Source organism: Lasioglossum baleicum, chromosome 2 (genome assembly GCF_051020765.1).
Source record: "Lasioglossum baleicum chromosome 2, iyLasBale1, whole genome shotgun sequence".
NCBI classification, from domain to species: domain Eukaryota; kingdom Metazoa; phylum Arthropoda; class Insecta; order Hymenoptera; family Halictidae; genus Lasioglossum; species Lasioglossum baleicum.
Genome location: NC_134930.1, coordinates 12,284,295 through 12,297,608, shown reverse-complemented (window position 1 = coordinate 12,297,608; position 13,314 = coordinate 12,284,295). Strand labels below are relative to the sequence as shown.

Genomic DNA, 13,314 nt, shown 5'->3' with positions numbered 1-13,314 from the left:
AGTATAGGTATTAATAGACTGCGGATCTTTATGCATTTATAGCAAAATTGAGAAGATGAAATCCCAAATTATTGAAAAATTTTTGAAACTACAGATGTCAATATATAATTTTTTCTCTATTAAAATCATTAAGGGAAGAAATAACATTCAATTTAGTTACTATTTCTTGCAATCGATGCAGACAATTTTTATTTTGCATAAAGATTCGCAGTCTAGTTATTAATATTTGAACATAATCAATCGTTTATTTATGATTATAAAACTTCATCGATGACTTTGTTATACTATTGAGTAATATCCGGTGCTTTTTCTGGTTTCATTACATTCGATAAGAGTTTGTGACCATTACAAAAATTGTATTCTTCTTTTAATTATCGTATTATGCTGAATCTAATACATTGATGTCCTTAAATATTTTTAACATGACCACTGCTTTAAATCGTACGTGCCCCTTTTATCATCAATGCATAAAATCCGCAGTCTAGTGATCATAGTGCAAAAATAATTAGCCATATATTTGCACAGATTGAACATTTATAACTAGTTTATGTAGAAATTATCATCAACAATCGCAGTGTCGGTTTCCTGATAGAAATTAATAGTAAGAATTCCAAAATTTCTTAAAATACGTATTTAGTTATTAAAAAGTTTCGTGATCTACATATTTAGTATTAAAATGATAAATTAGTATTAGAAGCACTACATTATCACGATTTTTCAAGGGTTCCCGATAATCTCAAGAAAAATGGTTTCAAACAAAAGTTGAAGAGTATTTACAATATAAAATTTCGAAAAAAATTTGTTTCTACCAAAAATAAAAATCATTTGAATTTTTTAAATGTTTTCTGAGTTCATATTGTTATAGCTGACATTAAGACGAATTCAACGCCGTACTATATTATGACTTTGAGCCCATAAATAACTCTAAAATAGATTTTTCCGACTTTTCGGGCAAAACGCCCCACTGCGCGATGGCTGGGAACCTGTCAAAAATAAAATTGCACCGCTGCTGTCGTAAAGTTCTCGGTTGCTGTTTGCGCGTGTACCTTGGCCAGAATTGAACAACGAGCAGACACCGTGCTGCGTTTCTTAGCGCAGCGAACGTCGCTGCGCCGCGTCGAATAAATCGCAGGAATCAGCCGGCTTCACGCTTCCGCGAACAGTGATTTACGCCGGAAGAAATTCTGATAGCGACAGCGAAGGGTCCCACACATACGGTTTTCCATCGGCGGACAAGGAATTCCAATTTAGACATCCGCGGTTCCGTGTTCCTTTTCACGGGGCTCATGCGGGACACGGTAAAGGGAAAAATACCGGTCCGTTAATTTATGCGTGCGTGTCCGAGCGGATTTACATGCGATTAGGCGTCGTATGTAATTTTACGCGATTAGTATGGCGTCATGCACCGGGTGACGATGATTCGTGTTTGCAATAGGTAATGGGGTTTTTATTGAGAAACTCACGCTCATAACGCGGTGGGAATGCGAGACGTTTAACAGCAGTTTTAGAGCGACGATTTTGTAAGAAACGGTGACCGACGCGGTCTTTAGATCATTGAAAATCTATTTAAACACGGCTTTTTAGCATTTTAATGTTACCGTTCGATCAGCATCGATTGCTAGACTCGAACTACTCGCGTAAACTTGCGAGAGGCAAAGGCAGTCACCATAAAATGTTTACGTACGCTTGCTAATTCTCACACGTTTATATCGAAACAGCAGATTCGATGAATTGTTTGCTTCAAGTAATACAACTTTATGAGAATCTACGAAATTTGTTGCTGGAACAGTTGCACTAACAATCACATCGAATTCCATGTATTGATATTAGAATTAAGTTACCGTATTTCTGATGCATGAATTAAGATCCGAATAAACGTGTACACATATGTATTTACATACATATACGTGAAATAGGGACCTCTAATTGAAACCGAAAACTCGTGGTATTAAAACACGCTCCCGATCCCGGGAATTTCAACGACGAAGCAGCGAGCAGCCTCGACGCCGAGCGAATGAAAGGCGACGAATTAAAAAAAAAAAAAGAAACAACAAACAAAGAAAATGTAAAAAGCAAAGAAAAATGACGACGGAAGGAAAGAGGGCACGTTTGTCACAGTGGAACGACGCGACGGATAGTCGAAGTGATAAACGCGGGATCGGTACAAATGTTTCTTCTGCAGCAGGGTTGCGGGGTGCAGTTCAGACATGGGAAGTGAGCATTACTGCCTGAGGTGGAACAATCATCAGAGCAACCTGCTGGGTGTGTTCAGTCAACTGCTGGAGTCGGAGTCGCTGGTGGACGTGACACTGGCGTGCACGGAGGGACCTTCGATACGTGCCCACAAGGTAGTCCTCTCCGCGTGCTCCAGCTACTTCCAGGCGCTGTTCCTGGACCACCCGAACCGCCACCCCATAGTCATCCTAAAGGACGTACGTTTCGCCGAGCTACGTACCCTGGTCGACTTCATGTACAAGGGCGAGGTAAACGTCGAGTACTGCCAGCTATCGGCTCTCCTTAAAACAGCGGAGAGCCTGAAGGTGAAGGGTCTAGCGGATATGACGAACATCAACGCGGCGGTAGCGTCAAGGGACGAGCAACAACAGCCACAGCAACAGCAACAACAGCAGCAACAACAGCAGCAACAACAACAGCAATCGCAGCAACAGCACACGAGCGGGACCGAGGGTTTGCAGAGGGAGACGTCGCGGGAGCATCATCGGGAGCGCGAGAGCATAAAGGAGGCGAGCAACAAAGAGAGGGACCATCGAGAAGGGAACGCGTCCGTCGGCACCGGGGTCCTCTCCGTCGGCAAAGAATGCGACCAAACGCAACAGAATGTATCGCAACCGCCCACCAGCGAACCCGCGGACGCGATAGACATGACAGAGTGCCCGCCATCCCCCGCCGGACCCGGCAGTCCCTGCTCAGGACCTTTGGCCCTCGATCGACCCAGGAGGGACTCCGAAGACGCTGTCAGCCTCGAGGAAACGAGGGGCTCTCTCAGCCCGATATCCGTGCACAGCGGACCGTCGGACATGAGCCTAAGTAACAACACAAGTGGCACGCCTGGCGTGCTACCGTTGAATTTACCACAAAGCCGGCTTCCGTCTCCGCACAGTACAGAGCCTCTCGCGGGTCCATCGGGGTTACCTCCAGTCCAGCAAGTTCCACTTGTGAGTACCACTCTATTTCTTTGTCTCTAATCACTTTGAACCAGAAGGTTAGCGCCCCTTTTCATCCATCATTTTGATACCCGTGTTGCACTAATAACTTTGTATCAATTCACTAATCATTTTTGTAGTAATGACAAAGCATAATATTCAATTCAACGGTAATAACAATCATCAAATAGATGCAACAAACTGCATTGTCGGATATGATTAACAAAGCATAATTAGACTGCGGATCTTTAAGCAAAATCAAAAAATTTTTACCTAAATTGCAACACGAACTGGAGTGAAATAGAAATTAATTTTATTTCTTATTATGTTTAGTAGGTCGAAAATATAATTATAATTGTATGTTCAACTTTTACTAATACTTTTGCTATTTTAAATTATCCTTTTTGTTATAAATGCATAAAATCCGCAGTCTGATCATAATAGACTCTTTTTCGAATGAATCATTGTCTGAATTTAATTATACTCACTTAGACTGCTAGAAATATCAACCTATGCAGGTTAAAGAACACTTATAATTCAATATTCTTGTCAAGATTTATGGAGAAAGAAAACGTTCAAGGCAATAGATATAAATATATAAAAGTTGATAACAACGTAAACGTATTGTTTAAATTCTTCACTATCTTGTTTAAAGGTTACCAAGTATGTATACATATTTAATTTTACAGTATCGCAGCGATGACTAATTCTACAATTTAGAATACTGTAACCTTGAAACGACTCTGCATTCTGAGATCTAGATTGATTGATAGAAACACTAACGCGGGTAATTCGATTTCTCTTAAAGCCATTAAGTTTTTATTCACTGTTAGAACCTAAAGAAGTAAACAGATTTCTTAATCCACTTCAAGGCAATTTCAATTTAACTTATCTTGCTATTAATTATAATGTCGTGCAGTCAAAAGTACGTGCCATTTAAAACAGCAAAGAATTTGTTTGTGTTGTTTGATAGTACAACTTTGGGCGCTAACATTTTCTTTCAATTGCAACAAGGATATTTGTTTAATTGTAAGTGTTCTGTGAAAAATTATTTGTTTTTAGAGAAAGGTATACCGAAAGTTAGTCTAAAAAACTAACACGATTTTGTCGAATTTCGACCGATTTTTTGGCGTTGACATAGATTTTTCCTTCCACATTTATGGTTTGTAGTAAATTAAACGTTTTCGATTTGCGTAAAGTTTTTTGCGGACAAAAATTCATCCAATTTTTATCATTTTCATTCTCCCAGTTGATAGCATCGTAATGTACAATAATTATTTGACGTCACTTTTCCGTGTAACAATTGCACCCTGTCGATCGAAAGTCGAGCAACAAGTAGTCAATTCTGATATTAAGAAGTCGGCGACTTCGTGTACGCTATTTTGTCCTTTGAATTTCGTGCTAGCCAGAACCGCGAGAGATTTTTATTATACATTTTACACTTTGTGCTAGATTCATTTCATCGCGCCAGCTTTCATAACGTTTCTCACTTTGTGAGAGAGAAGTGCGGCGAAAGAGTTTCAGTTGCCGTGACTACAATGTGGGTGTAGTTACATTAATAAGCGCCGTTTATATACAAATGCAACAATTCCTCCGTTTGATCTTTTTTTTTCCACAATGATTATGGCTAGACGCGCGGAACTCTCGATGCTTGTTCTGTTCGCTTTTCCCTCTGAATTCTCGCTCTAAACTCCACTTTCAGAGCCACCCACACAGGCGCGAGTACACTCACGGCCACCAGTTGCTCATTCTGGCACACATACGCTTTTCCTAAATAGTAATTTATAAATACACTTTCATCCACCGAGTTTTGTTCCTTGTATCCTCGTTTTTATAGCGTTTGTCCGTTCATTATAATTCGTGAAATTCAAGTGGGAATATTATTTTATATATTCACTCTCTTTCTGTTTATTTCAAAGATTTAGAATCGGACTCCATTTTACTTAGAGTTTAACGATGATCTTGAGCGACGATACACGCGATTGACATGATTTATTTCATTTAGCGTGAGCAATATTAGACTGCGGATTTTATACAAAATAAAGCATACAGGGTGTCCCGTTTAAGTGAGAACAACAGAATATCTCGGAAAGCGTTGTCGTTATTAAAAAAGTGTTCGTACAAAAGTTGTTTGGTATGACGGGTTACATTACGTAGTATTAATTGTTTTCTTGTGGGTGGAATAGTGGAGGAGATCTGAAGATCAATCTACTTTTCTTAAATGAAATATTATATTTTTACCTTCAGAAAATAACAACAGGTACTGTGCAAAATCCAAACAGGTGCTATATGATATTATTCTGTGTTGGTTAAAGGTAAATCGTTAGCTTACGTACTGTATCTTCCGACGGCCGACAGCTAACAACCTCTGCCGAGTGGCATCGAATGCGTCAGTACTAAATTACTGCGATAAGACTCGATATTGTAAACAAAGTTCGAACTTATTTTCCACCTGCATTTTCCATTAGTTCTTTCATGATCGACAAATTAATTTGAGACGCGCATTCAGTGAGCGAAGAAATAAAAGTATCTGAATTTCTAGTTGAAAGTTGTTATTATTTCTGTTTAATTATTGTACTGTTCCGTTTAGCTCCGTTAGTGTACTACTTCAGTTCTTTTCTATTAGCGTGACTGTTTTGTTTAATCTTTTTAGTGTGTTGTGTGCCTGTTTAATAAATTCAAATGTCCCTAACTGTTAAGGATGTTCTGGAGTGTACAATGGGAGACAAAAGTACAAGAAATTCCATCAATATATTGGCAATGAAAGCGATTCATGAGTATATTTTTGTTTTTGAGTGTATTTTTTCTTTTTCGGAGTTGCTAGTTGCGTTTTTTCAAGGTTTAAATAGGATTTGAAGTGGAATTTTATGAATTCTCTATAAGAAGACGTGTTAAAATGTGCAAGCTTTAAACGGTGCAGTGAATCGAACCCAAACTTTGGTAATTGCATTAACTTAGTAAGAATTATATCTTGTCAAATTTTCAAAAATTTTGTTGCGTTTTTATATACCTCCGGGAACATCCTTAAACAGAGGGTAAAATTTGTTCTTCTACGGGGTGATGGATATCTATCATACAGTCAAGTCAGTAGTAACTTCCGCTCGCGTGCAGATCAATATCGGAGATCAATATCGAATCACTACAAATGTGTATTATCAATGGTGGTGGACACGTAGAAGGATGAAAAATTATTTAACCAGTAAGTGATAATTATAATTGATAATTTATGGCATCGATAATAGTCTTCAATCTGTTTATAATATCATAATTGCAGTAACTTGACACGGACGCATCCGACGGTGCTCAGCAGCAGCTGCGAGCTGTTGGCCGTCGACCGATGCAGGATGTAAACATGAGCTAACAATTTACCTTTATCAAAATCAGAATAATATCGTTATAGCACCTCTTTGGATTTGTCTCAGTACCTGTTGTTATTTTCTCAAGAAAAAAATATAGTATTCCATTTAAGAAAAGTAGATTGATCTTCAGATCTCCTCCACTATTCCACTCACAAGAAAACAATTAATACTACGTAATGTAGCCCGCCATACCAAAGCACTTTTGTACGAACACTTCGAGATATCCTGCTGTTCTCACTTAAACAGGACACTCTGCATACATTTATATAAATTGATTTGATTTCTCTTAATCATTTTAGGAAGTAGGAAATAATACAACAGTATTTGGAAATTCATTAAATGTTTCTACTAGTCTGCAGTCTAATCATCGTTCACTTTAACAGTGCATACATTTTCCCGTTTTACATCGTACCTGACATTAAAATGTATTCGGAGTTGTTAATGGTATACAATTTATTTTCAACAAATTATACACGAGATAATATTTTATATCATCACAATTGAAGATATTTAGGTTGCTACCTTTAGATGGACCGCCCTGTACACACATCAACTTCGGAAGTCGCCATTCGAACGCAGGGGGCCAAAACTATAATGAATTATTCATTTCCAAGTGACATTGTATTATAACTCGAATTCTGCGCTAAGGGTCTGGCTCGTTATGTCGTCCGAATTGGTTCATATCGTGTATAGTACAGTAGTGCACGGTTAAATTTACATCGGTTCGGGAACAAGCAAGAAAAATGTAGTCGAAGTCAGACAAACGTCAGCGATGAAAGGTATACCACGACTATGGAAAATAAACTAAAGAAAACTTTCATATTTATTGTCGCCTTACATCTGTAATTGTTGCACCAATGGACAGCCGAGATTCTTCCGCTTAAATCAAGTCCAAACACGAACAGTAAATCGGACCACCTTAAGTTCCGGGTTCGGGATCATATATTGACATCTTTAATTCCAAAAATTTCCAACAATTTCGAATTTCATGTACTCAATTTTCCTATAAATGCATAAAGATCCGCAGTCTAGTAATCGCAAGAGTATGACGCTTTTTCATTACCTACCAATCTAACTTCTCGGGTACCTGAACATTGCAAACTTTCGGGATCCCGACCCGACTTGACCTGACTACAATTTCGGGGATACCCGGATTCACGGGTAATCTGTAAAATTAGTTCAGTTTACGTCGTTTTTGGACTCATATTAACCGTTAAAATCTCGACTATCCATCGGTCCTACAAAGGTAGGACGAGAATTACAGTAGAACCTCAATTATCCGAACTATGCAGGTAAATATGTTCGAATATAAGAATATTAGAGTCACTCAATTATAATGCTGTCTCAACTATAATTCAATAAACAGTGTTACACACGGATCTCCTTAGATTGAGCTATTTAACCCTCCGACGGCTGTGCCTGGGTCTATTTTGACCGGGAACATCCAAATTGTCATTTAAGTACTCAATTTGTGACAATTAAACTAACTGAATAGCTGTTTCATGGAGGATATCGAAAAGACTAATGTGTCTACACGGGATATCATCAAAAATAAATTTTTAGAAATTATTAATTAGAGCTGTGAATGGTCCTAAGCATTGGCAATTACATAGCTATAAAAATCGTCCATTGTCCGAGGGTTAAAGACTTCAGATATTTCGTATCTCGATAGAAGATGCTACCGTACCGAAAACATAATTTTCTTTATTCCACGTTGATTTTCTTCAGTCGCGGTATCCTATCGATTAATCTGACTCTTTTCATTTGATTGTCTTCATTCTCTAGCTCTGTCTGCAAAGATAGCTTCACTGAGCTAAAATAAACTGCAGCGCCGAGGTCTTGTAAATTTAACCGTACAGATTTGAGTGAAATTCAACCGTGCACTACTGTATTTCCGTTCTCTATTCATTTTCATCGATCCTCGGGCGAAATGATCTCGGTAACGCCGCCGGCTCGAGAAGAAAGCGCGTCGCGTCGATTATCCAATTATTACTTTGACGTGAGCCCGTTGTTCGTTTCCAGTCATTAAAAAAAGAGATGGACTGGGAAAAGTCGACCGAGGAGCGGAGTGCGAGCAGCGAAATATCCACAGACTACAGACTCCCACCAGATCCGGTGAGTTTTTCTCTCTCTCTCTCTTTTCTCCGCTCTACCTATCAATATATATTGTATATATCTATACATATATACTTACATACATGTATGCGTATATGCATGTATATGTACCGTATATTATATACATATACATATGCATATATGTACATATATATATATGTATAATATGTTTATGTATGTGTATACAATATGTATAGTATATTATACATATTCCAATTTATTGACTTTTTATTCTCGTACTTTCTCTTTACTCTGCATTTGTATATCGATTACGGTTAATGTCGGTGTACCACCCCCACACCCCCCGTCCCCCGAACGCACTCGACTCATTCGCAATCGGCATTACCGCGGATTGCGGATGAGCCGGCGGAACGGGGTAATAACCGTTGCAACAAAAATAAAAAAAAAACAGAAAACGAGCCGGCGAAACTCGTTCGATTTCGATTCATGCCTCTGGTCGTACGACAACGTAACGTAACGTAACGTAACGTAACGTAACGCGACGTAACGTAACAGATACGTGTGCAAGGTTACGAGGAGAATCGTTCGTTCGTTGACGCGCGTTCGTTGTGTAGTACTCGTTCTACCGAACGGCCGTCGTCGTCGTTTGTATGTTACCCCGTCGACGACGACGACGACGACGACACACCACCGATCGTCGGGGGAAACGACAACACGTCTCGAGAGGAACATCGAAACACGATCCATTTTATATCTATCTATCTATTTATATATCTGTCTATTTTGGCTTGTCTGTCTATCCATGCGCTTATCGATAGACAGGCATACGTTATATTATATATATATTTCGAGTTCACTTTGCATGTGGGTCTATTGCATGCGTGCCCAAAGTGCTTTGCTGTTTGCTGCTCTCCCCGCTAATTTTGGAAAGTGATCGTGTCATTAACAGAACTCGCCAGACGCCCTAACCGAGAGAGGAAAATATGTGTGATCGGAGGCTCGGTGACAGAGAGAGATTTACATATGTGTATATGTGTATGTATACACGTATATCGCGCTGCCGTACGCAAGTATTCCGACGATTGCTAACTTCTCGAAAGTACGAAGGAACACCTGCATACCGAAAATCCTAGTTGTAGAAATGAAATCTTCCAGATGTTTAACTGTGCTGCGGCGGTCTATATGCACATCTAAAGAAAGGAAAGAGTTAGCTGCTCGTCCAGGGTTAAAGAAATTGAAAGTATAAAGACAAGCAGGATCGTTGAATCTATTTCGAAACTCTGAGTTAAACGGATTCGATCCGTCAGTTATAAAACTGCAGCATAAGATAAGAGATGCTTAGAAAGTCGTGCAATCGTCCGAGTACTCCTGAACGGCAGTCAACATAGAGTCTCTGTATATTTACATATATATATGTGTATATGTACCACACACGCCCCCCTTGAAGCAGTAGGATAGATCGCTTTGAAGAAACGGTATATTGGCGCAGCGCTAACTTCGTTCTGTCGATAGATTAATGCACCCCCGACGAAACTCGTGAGCAAAGTCTCTCCTCGAAGACGAATCATCCCTTGCGCGGTAGACGATTTGCCACGGATCATTTCCACCCAAAATTCTCCGGAGAGTCTCGTGTCGACGGCAACGACGACGACCAAGACCACGACGACGACGACGACGACGACGACGGTGTGGCTCAGGAGACAAAACAATGACTGATCTCGAATAAGACAAACGTAAATTCCAGTTGGCAGCTTGCCGATCTAGCTTCTGCGACCCGTGAATGGATTCTCGTCGAGACGCGCTGCGCAGGAGATCAATCGTGCATGCCGTCTACTTTAACGAACGTATTATCTCTTCTTTTCCGAACTAATTCACTTCTCCACTAAACCGTGCATACGTCCTCTCTTCTATCTCTCTCTTTGGCTCTTTCATCTTCTACTTCCTGTACTTCTCACTCCACCAATAATCACGCGAGTCCAACCCCATTCTCTGCGCCTTTTCTGAATATTGTGAGACTCTCCAGCCACTGTCTCTCTCATTCTCTCGCTCTCTCTCTCTTTCTCTCGATCCTCGTCTCCAGTATTCCTACACTTGAGTCTGTCCAATTTATCCCTTCGATGCCGCTTTCCATCGATTCTTTCTCCAGTTCAGTCTCGTATTTCTCCACCGCGCGAAACTATAAAGCGTTCCGCGCGCCGTCCGGAAACAGTGAATCCTGTGTACCCGTTTTCCGATCGTATCCTGGTGCTTCGAAGGGCTGCGACGAACCGCCCCGATCCTCTCGGACCGTGATCTCACTCCTTGGATCATCCCCGAATGATCTTTCCAACCCTCTAACCCTTGAAACCGCGTCGAGAGATCGACGAATGGAACCGGCGAACAACAACGATCCCGTTCATGATCCCATCCTGCCAGCCTGTCTTGCTAGCTCACTGTCAAGAAGTTGACCTTCGTTTTTGGCCATGGTTGTTTTTTACTACATTTTTATATATATATATAAATACGTAAATACATGTATGTATATGTTGATATGTATGCGTAAACGGGTGCCGTCGCGAGACGTTCGAATCGATAATCACTGTGATCCTGGACACAGGAAGATGCTCTTCACAGGTTCTTTCTTCGTTCAAGAACAGTTCTCTTTCTTGGTAACGTTGCGCACAGAGCGGGCTAAGAGTAGGATAGTCTCTTTGTGGATAAAATAATTTGCCAGAAGTGGACTAATATTATAGTATAATCCGTACATGGAGATTTTGAATCGATATTGTGATTGGGGGAAAAGAAATTTAGTATTTTGATCTTTGAAATGTCTTTTCGAAAAGTGGAATCGCGTTGTCTCAGCAGCTTCTCAGAAGAGTTTTTGAGTAGATTAGGGGAACAGTGATTTTGACGTTTTTCAGTGAGGGTGGGGGAAAAGAAATTTTGCAAGTTTAGTATCTTTATCTCCTCTTTGTTTTTGAAATGTCTTCGAAAAGGGGAAACGCGTTGTAACCGTATCTTCCGAGCAGTTTTATAGAAAGTAGCTTGTCAGAAGAATTTAGGATAGAGGCACAGTGACCATGGGGTTTTTTCAGTGGGGAAAAAGATTATCGTTGTTATTGATTATCGTCAGATGCATTTTCGATTCGAACGTCGAACGGCTCGCGCCCTACACACGTATGTGCACATACATACGATATGCATACATGTGACAATGGTAATATACATCACATATATACGTATATATATATATAGAGAGAGAGAGATTATTACTTGACATACATATATATACATATATATAGCGTTATACATATTGCAGATTATATTGACATTCATTATTACCATTTGTTACTTTGTAATATTTGTATTTCGATTTTATCGTTTTCTTTGGTTGGTTGCAATGCCTTTTGCTATCGGCGAATCAATTTTTGCACCGCGACGATTCTCGGCCGCTGTTTTACCATACGTAAATATACATATATACCAGTACAGAAAAAAAAAGAATAAAGATAAACAATAAACAACGTGGAACAAAGCAAAAAAAAAAGATATAACGGAAAAAAGACAAAAAATAGAATAACGAAAAAAAAGAACAAGGGAGGAGGGGTATGAGGGATGCGGGTGGGTTGTTTGTCGTTGTTCTTGAGCGAGGCTGTGGGGGTTGCCGTGGGCCTGTACATGTGTCACTTGCTATCCAAAAAAAAAAAAAAGACCGATTACATATATTATACGTATGTATATATATATATAAACACGTACTACGATGATACTTGTGCGTGTTTATATATACGAATGAATACACACACTCAGACAAAACCTCCTTGTCATACATGTTTTTTACCTGGGGTGCGCGTCGTGCCAAACAAAAATGAGCGTCAACTTCTTGTGCTACCGTCTTACATGCCGTCGAGAGAGAGGAGTATATATCACTTACTCGTCAGGTCAGGGACTTCTCTTTTCCAACCGATAACGAGAGGAGTGCTCATGAGTCAGAGGATGAAAGAAAGGAAGAGAGTGAGAGAGAGAGAGAGAGAGAAAGAGTGAAAAAGTATGAGAGAGGAAGAGATATCTCTATTCTGCTTGATACGATCACTTGAACAGTAAACGCACTTTGCGAAAAAGCAAAGAGATTGCATAAGGCAACGTGTCATAGATAGAAAGATAGATGGATAGATGACTATAGATAGATAGATGTGTAAACGAGGACTAACAAAAAGAAATCCGTAGAAACGAGGGTGAGAATGAGTGACAAGAGAGAGAGAGAGAGAGAGAGAGAGAGAGAGAGGGAGAGAGAGTGAGAGAGAGAGAGAGAGAGAGCAAAAGACCGAGCAAGAGAGAGAGAAAGGAAGAACGAAAGAGGGAGAGAGAGAGAGAGCAAGGAAGTGTTAATTGCGAGGGATGTAAAGGACGAGCTAAAGGGAAGACAAGAAGTTGATGTTCTTGTTTGTTTGGTTGCAGGAGTTGATGGGTGTGGATGAGCGGGTGTTTGCGTGCATGTACTGCGGTGCCCCGTTCCTCCACCAGAGCAAGCTGGCGCGGCACATCCTCTCGCACAGCCTCGAGTCGCTCAAGTACCGTGAGCAGGCGGCCCACCTGCAGCTGCAGGCTCAGCTGGGTCTCGAGCCCGGTATGCACCTGCCGCCGGAGGCCCACTACCCCGCAGCAGGTACGATCGAACCAGTGGACCTGGAGCTCGCGGCCCACTCGGACCCGACCTCCGGCGTCGTCCTCTGCAA

General features: G+C 40.5%; 1 protein-coding gene across 8 annotated transcripts in view; it reads left to right on the top strand.

The window, feature by feature from the left end:
* Mamo (zinc finger protein 628-like) overlaps positions 1 to 13,314 on the top strand; it is a 129,988-nt gene that overhangs the window by 41,401 nt on the left and 75,273 nt on the right. For 5 of the 8 annotated variants that reach the window (XM_076442305.1, XM_076442302.1, XM_076442310.1 and 2 more), the window contains 2 exons: positions 2,183 to 3,176; positions 8,546 to 8,638. In XM_076442305.1, the coding sequence (XP_076298420.1) occupies positions 2,208 to 3,176; positions 8,546 to 8,638 (1,062 nt within the window). In that variant the 5' untranslated portion in view covers positions 2,183 to 2,207. Of the gene's footprint in view, positions 1 to 2,182; positions 3,177 to 8,545; positions 8,639 to 13,036 lie in introns of all 8 variants that reach the window. The other 3 variants (XR_013010894.1, XM_076442329.1, XM_076442319.1) reach the window with 2 other exon arrangements.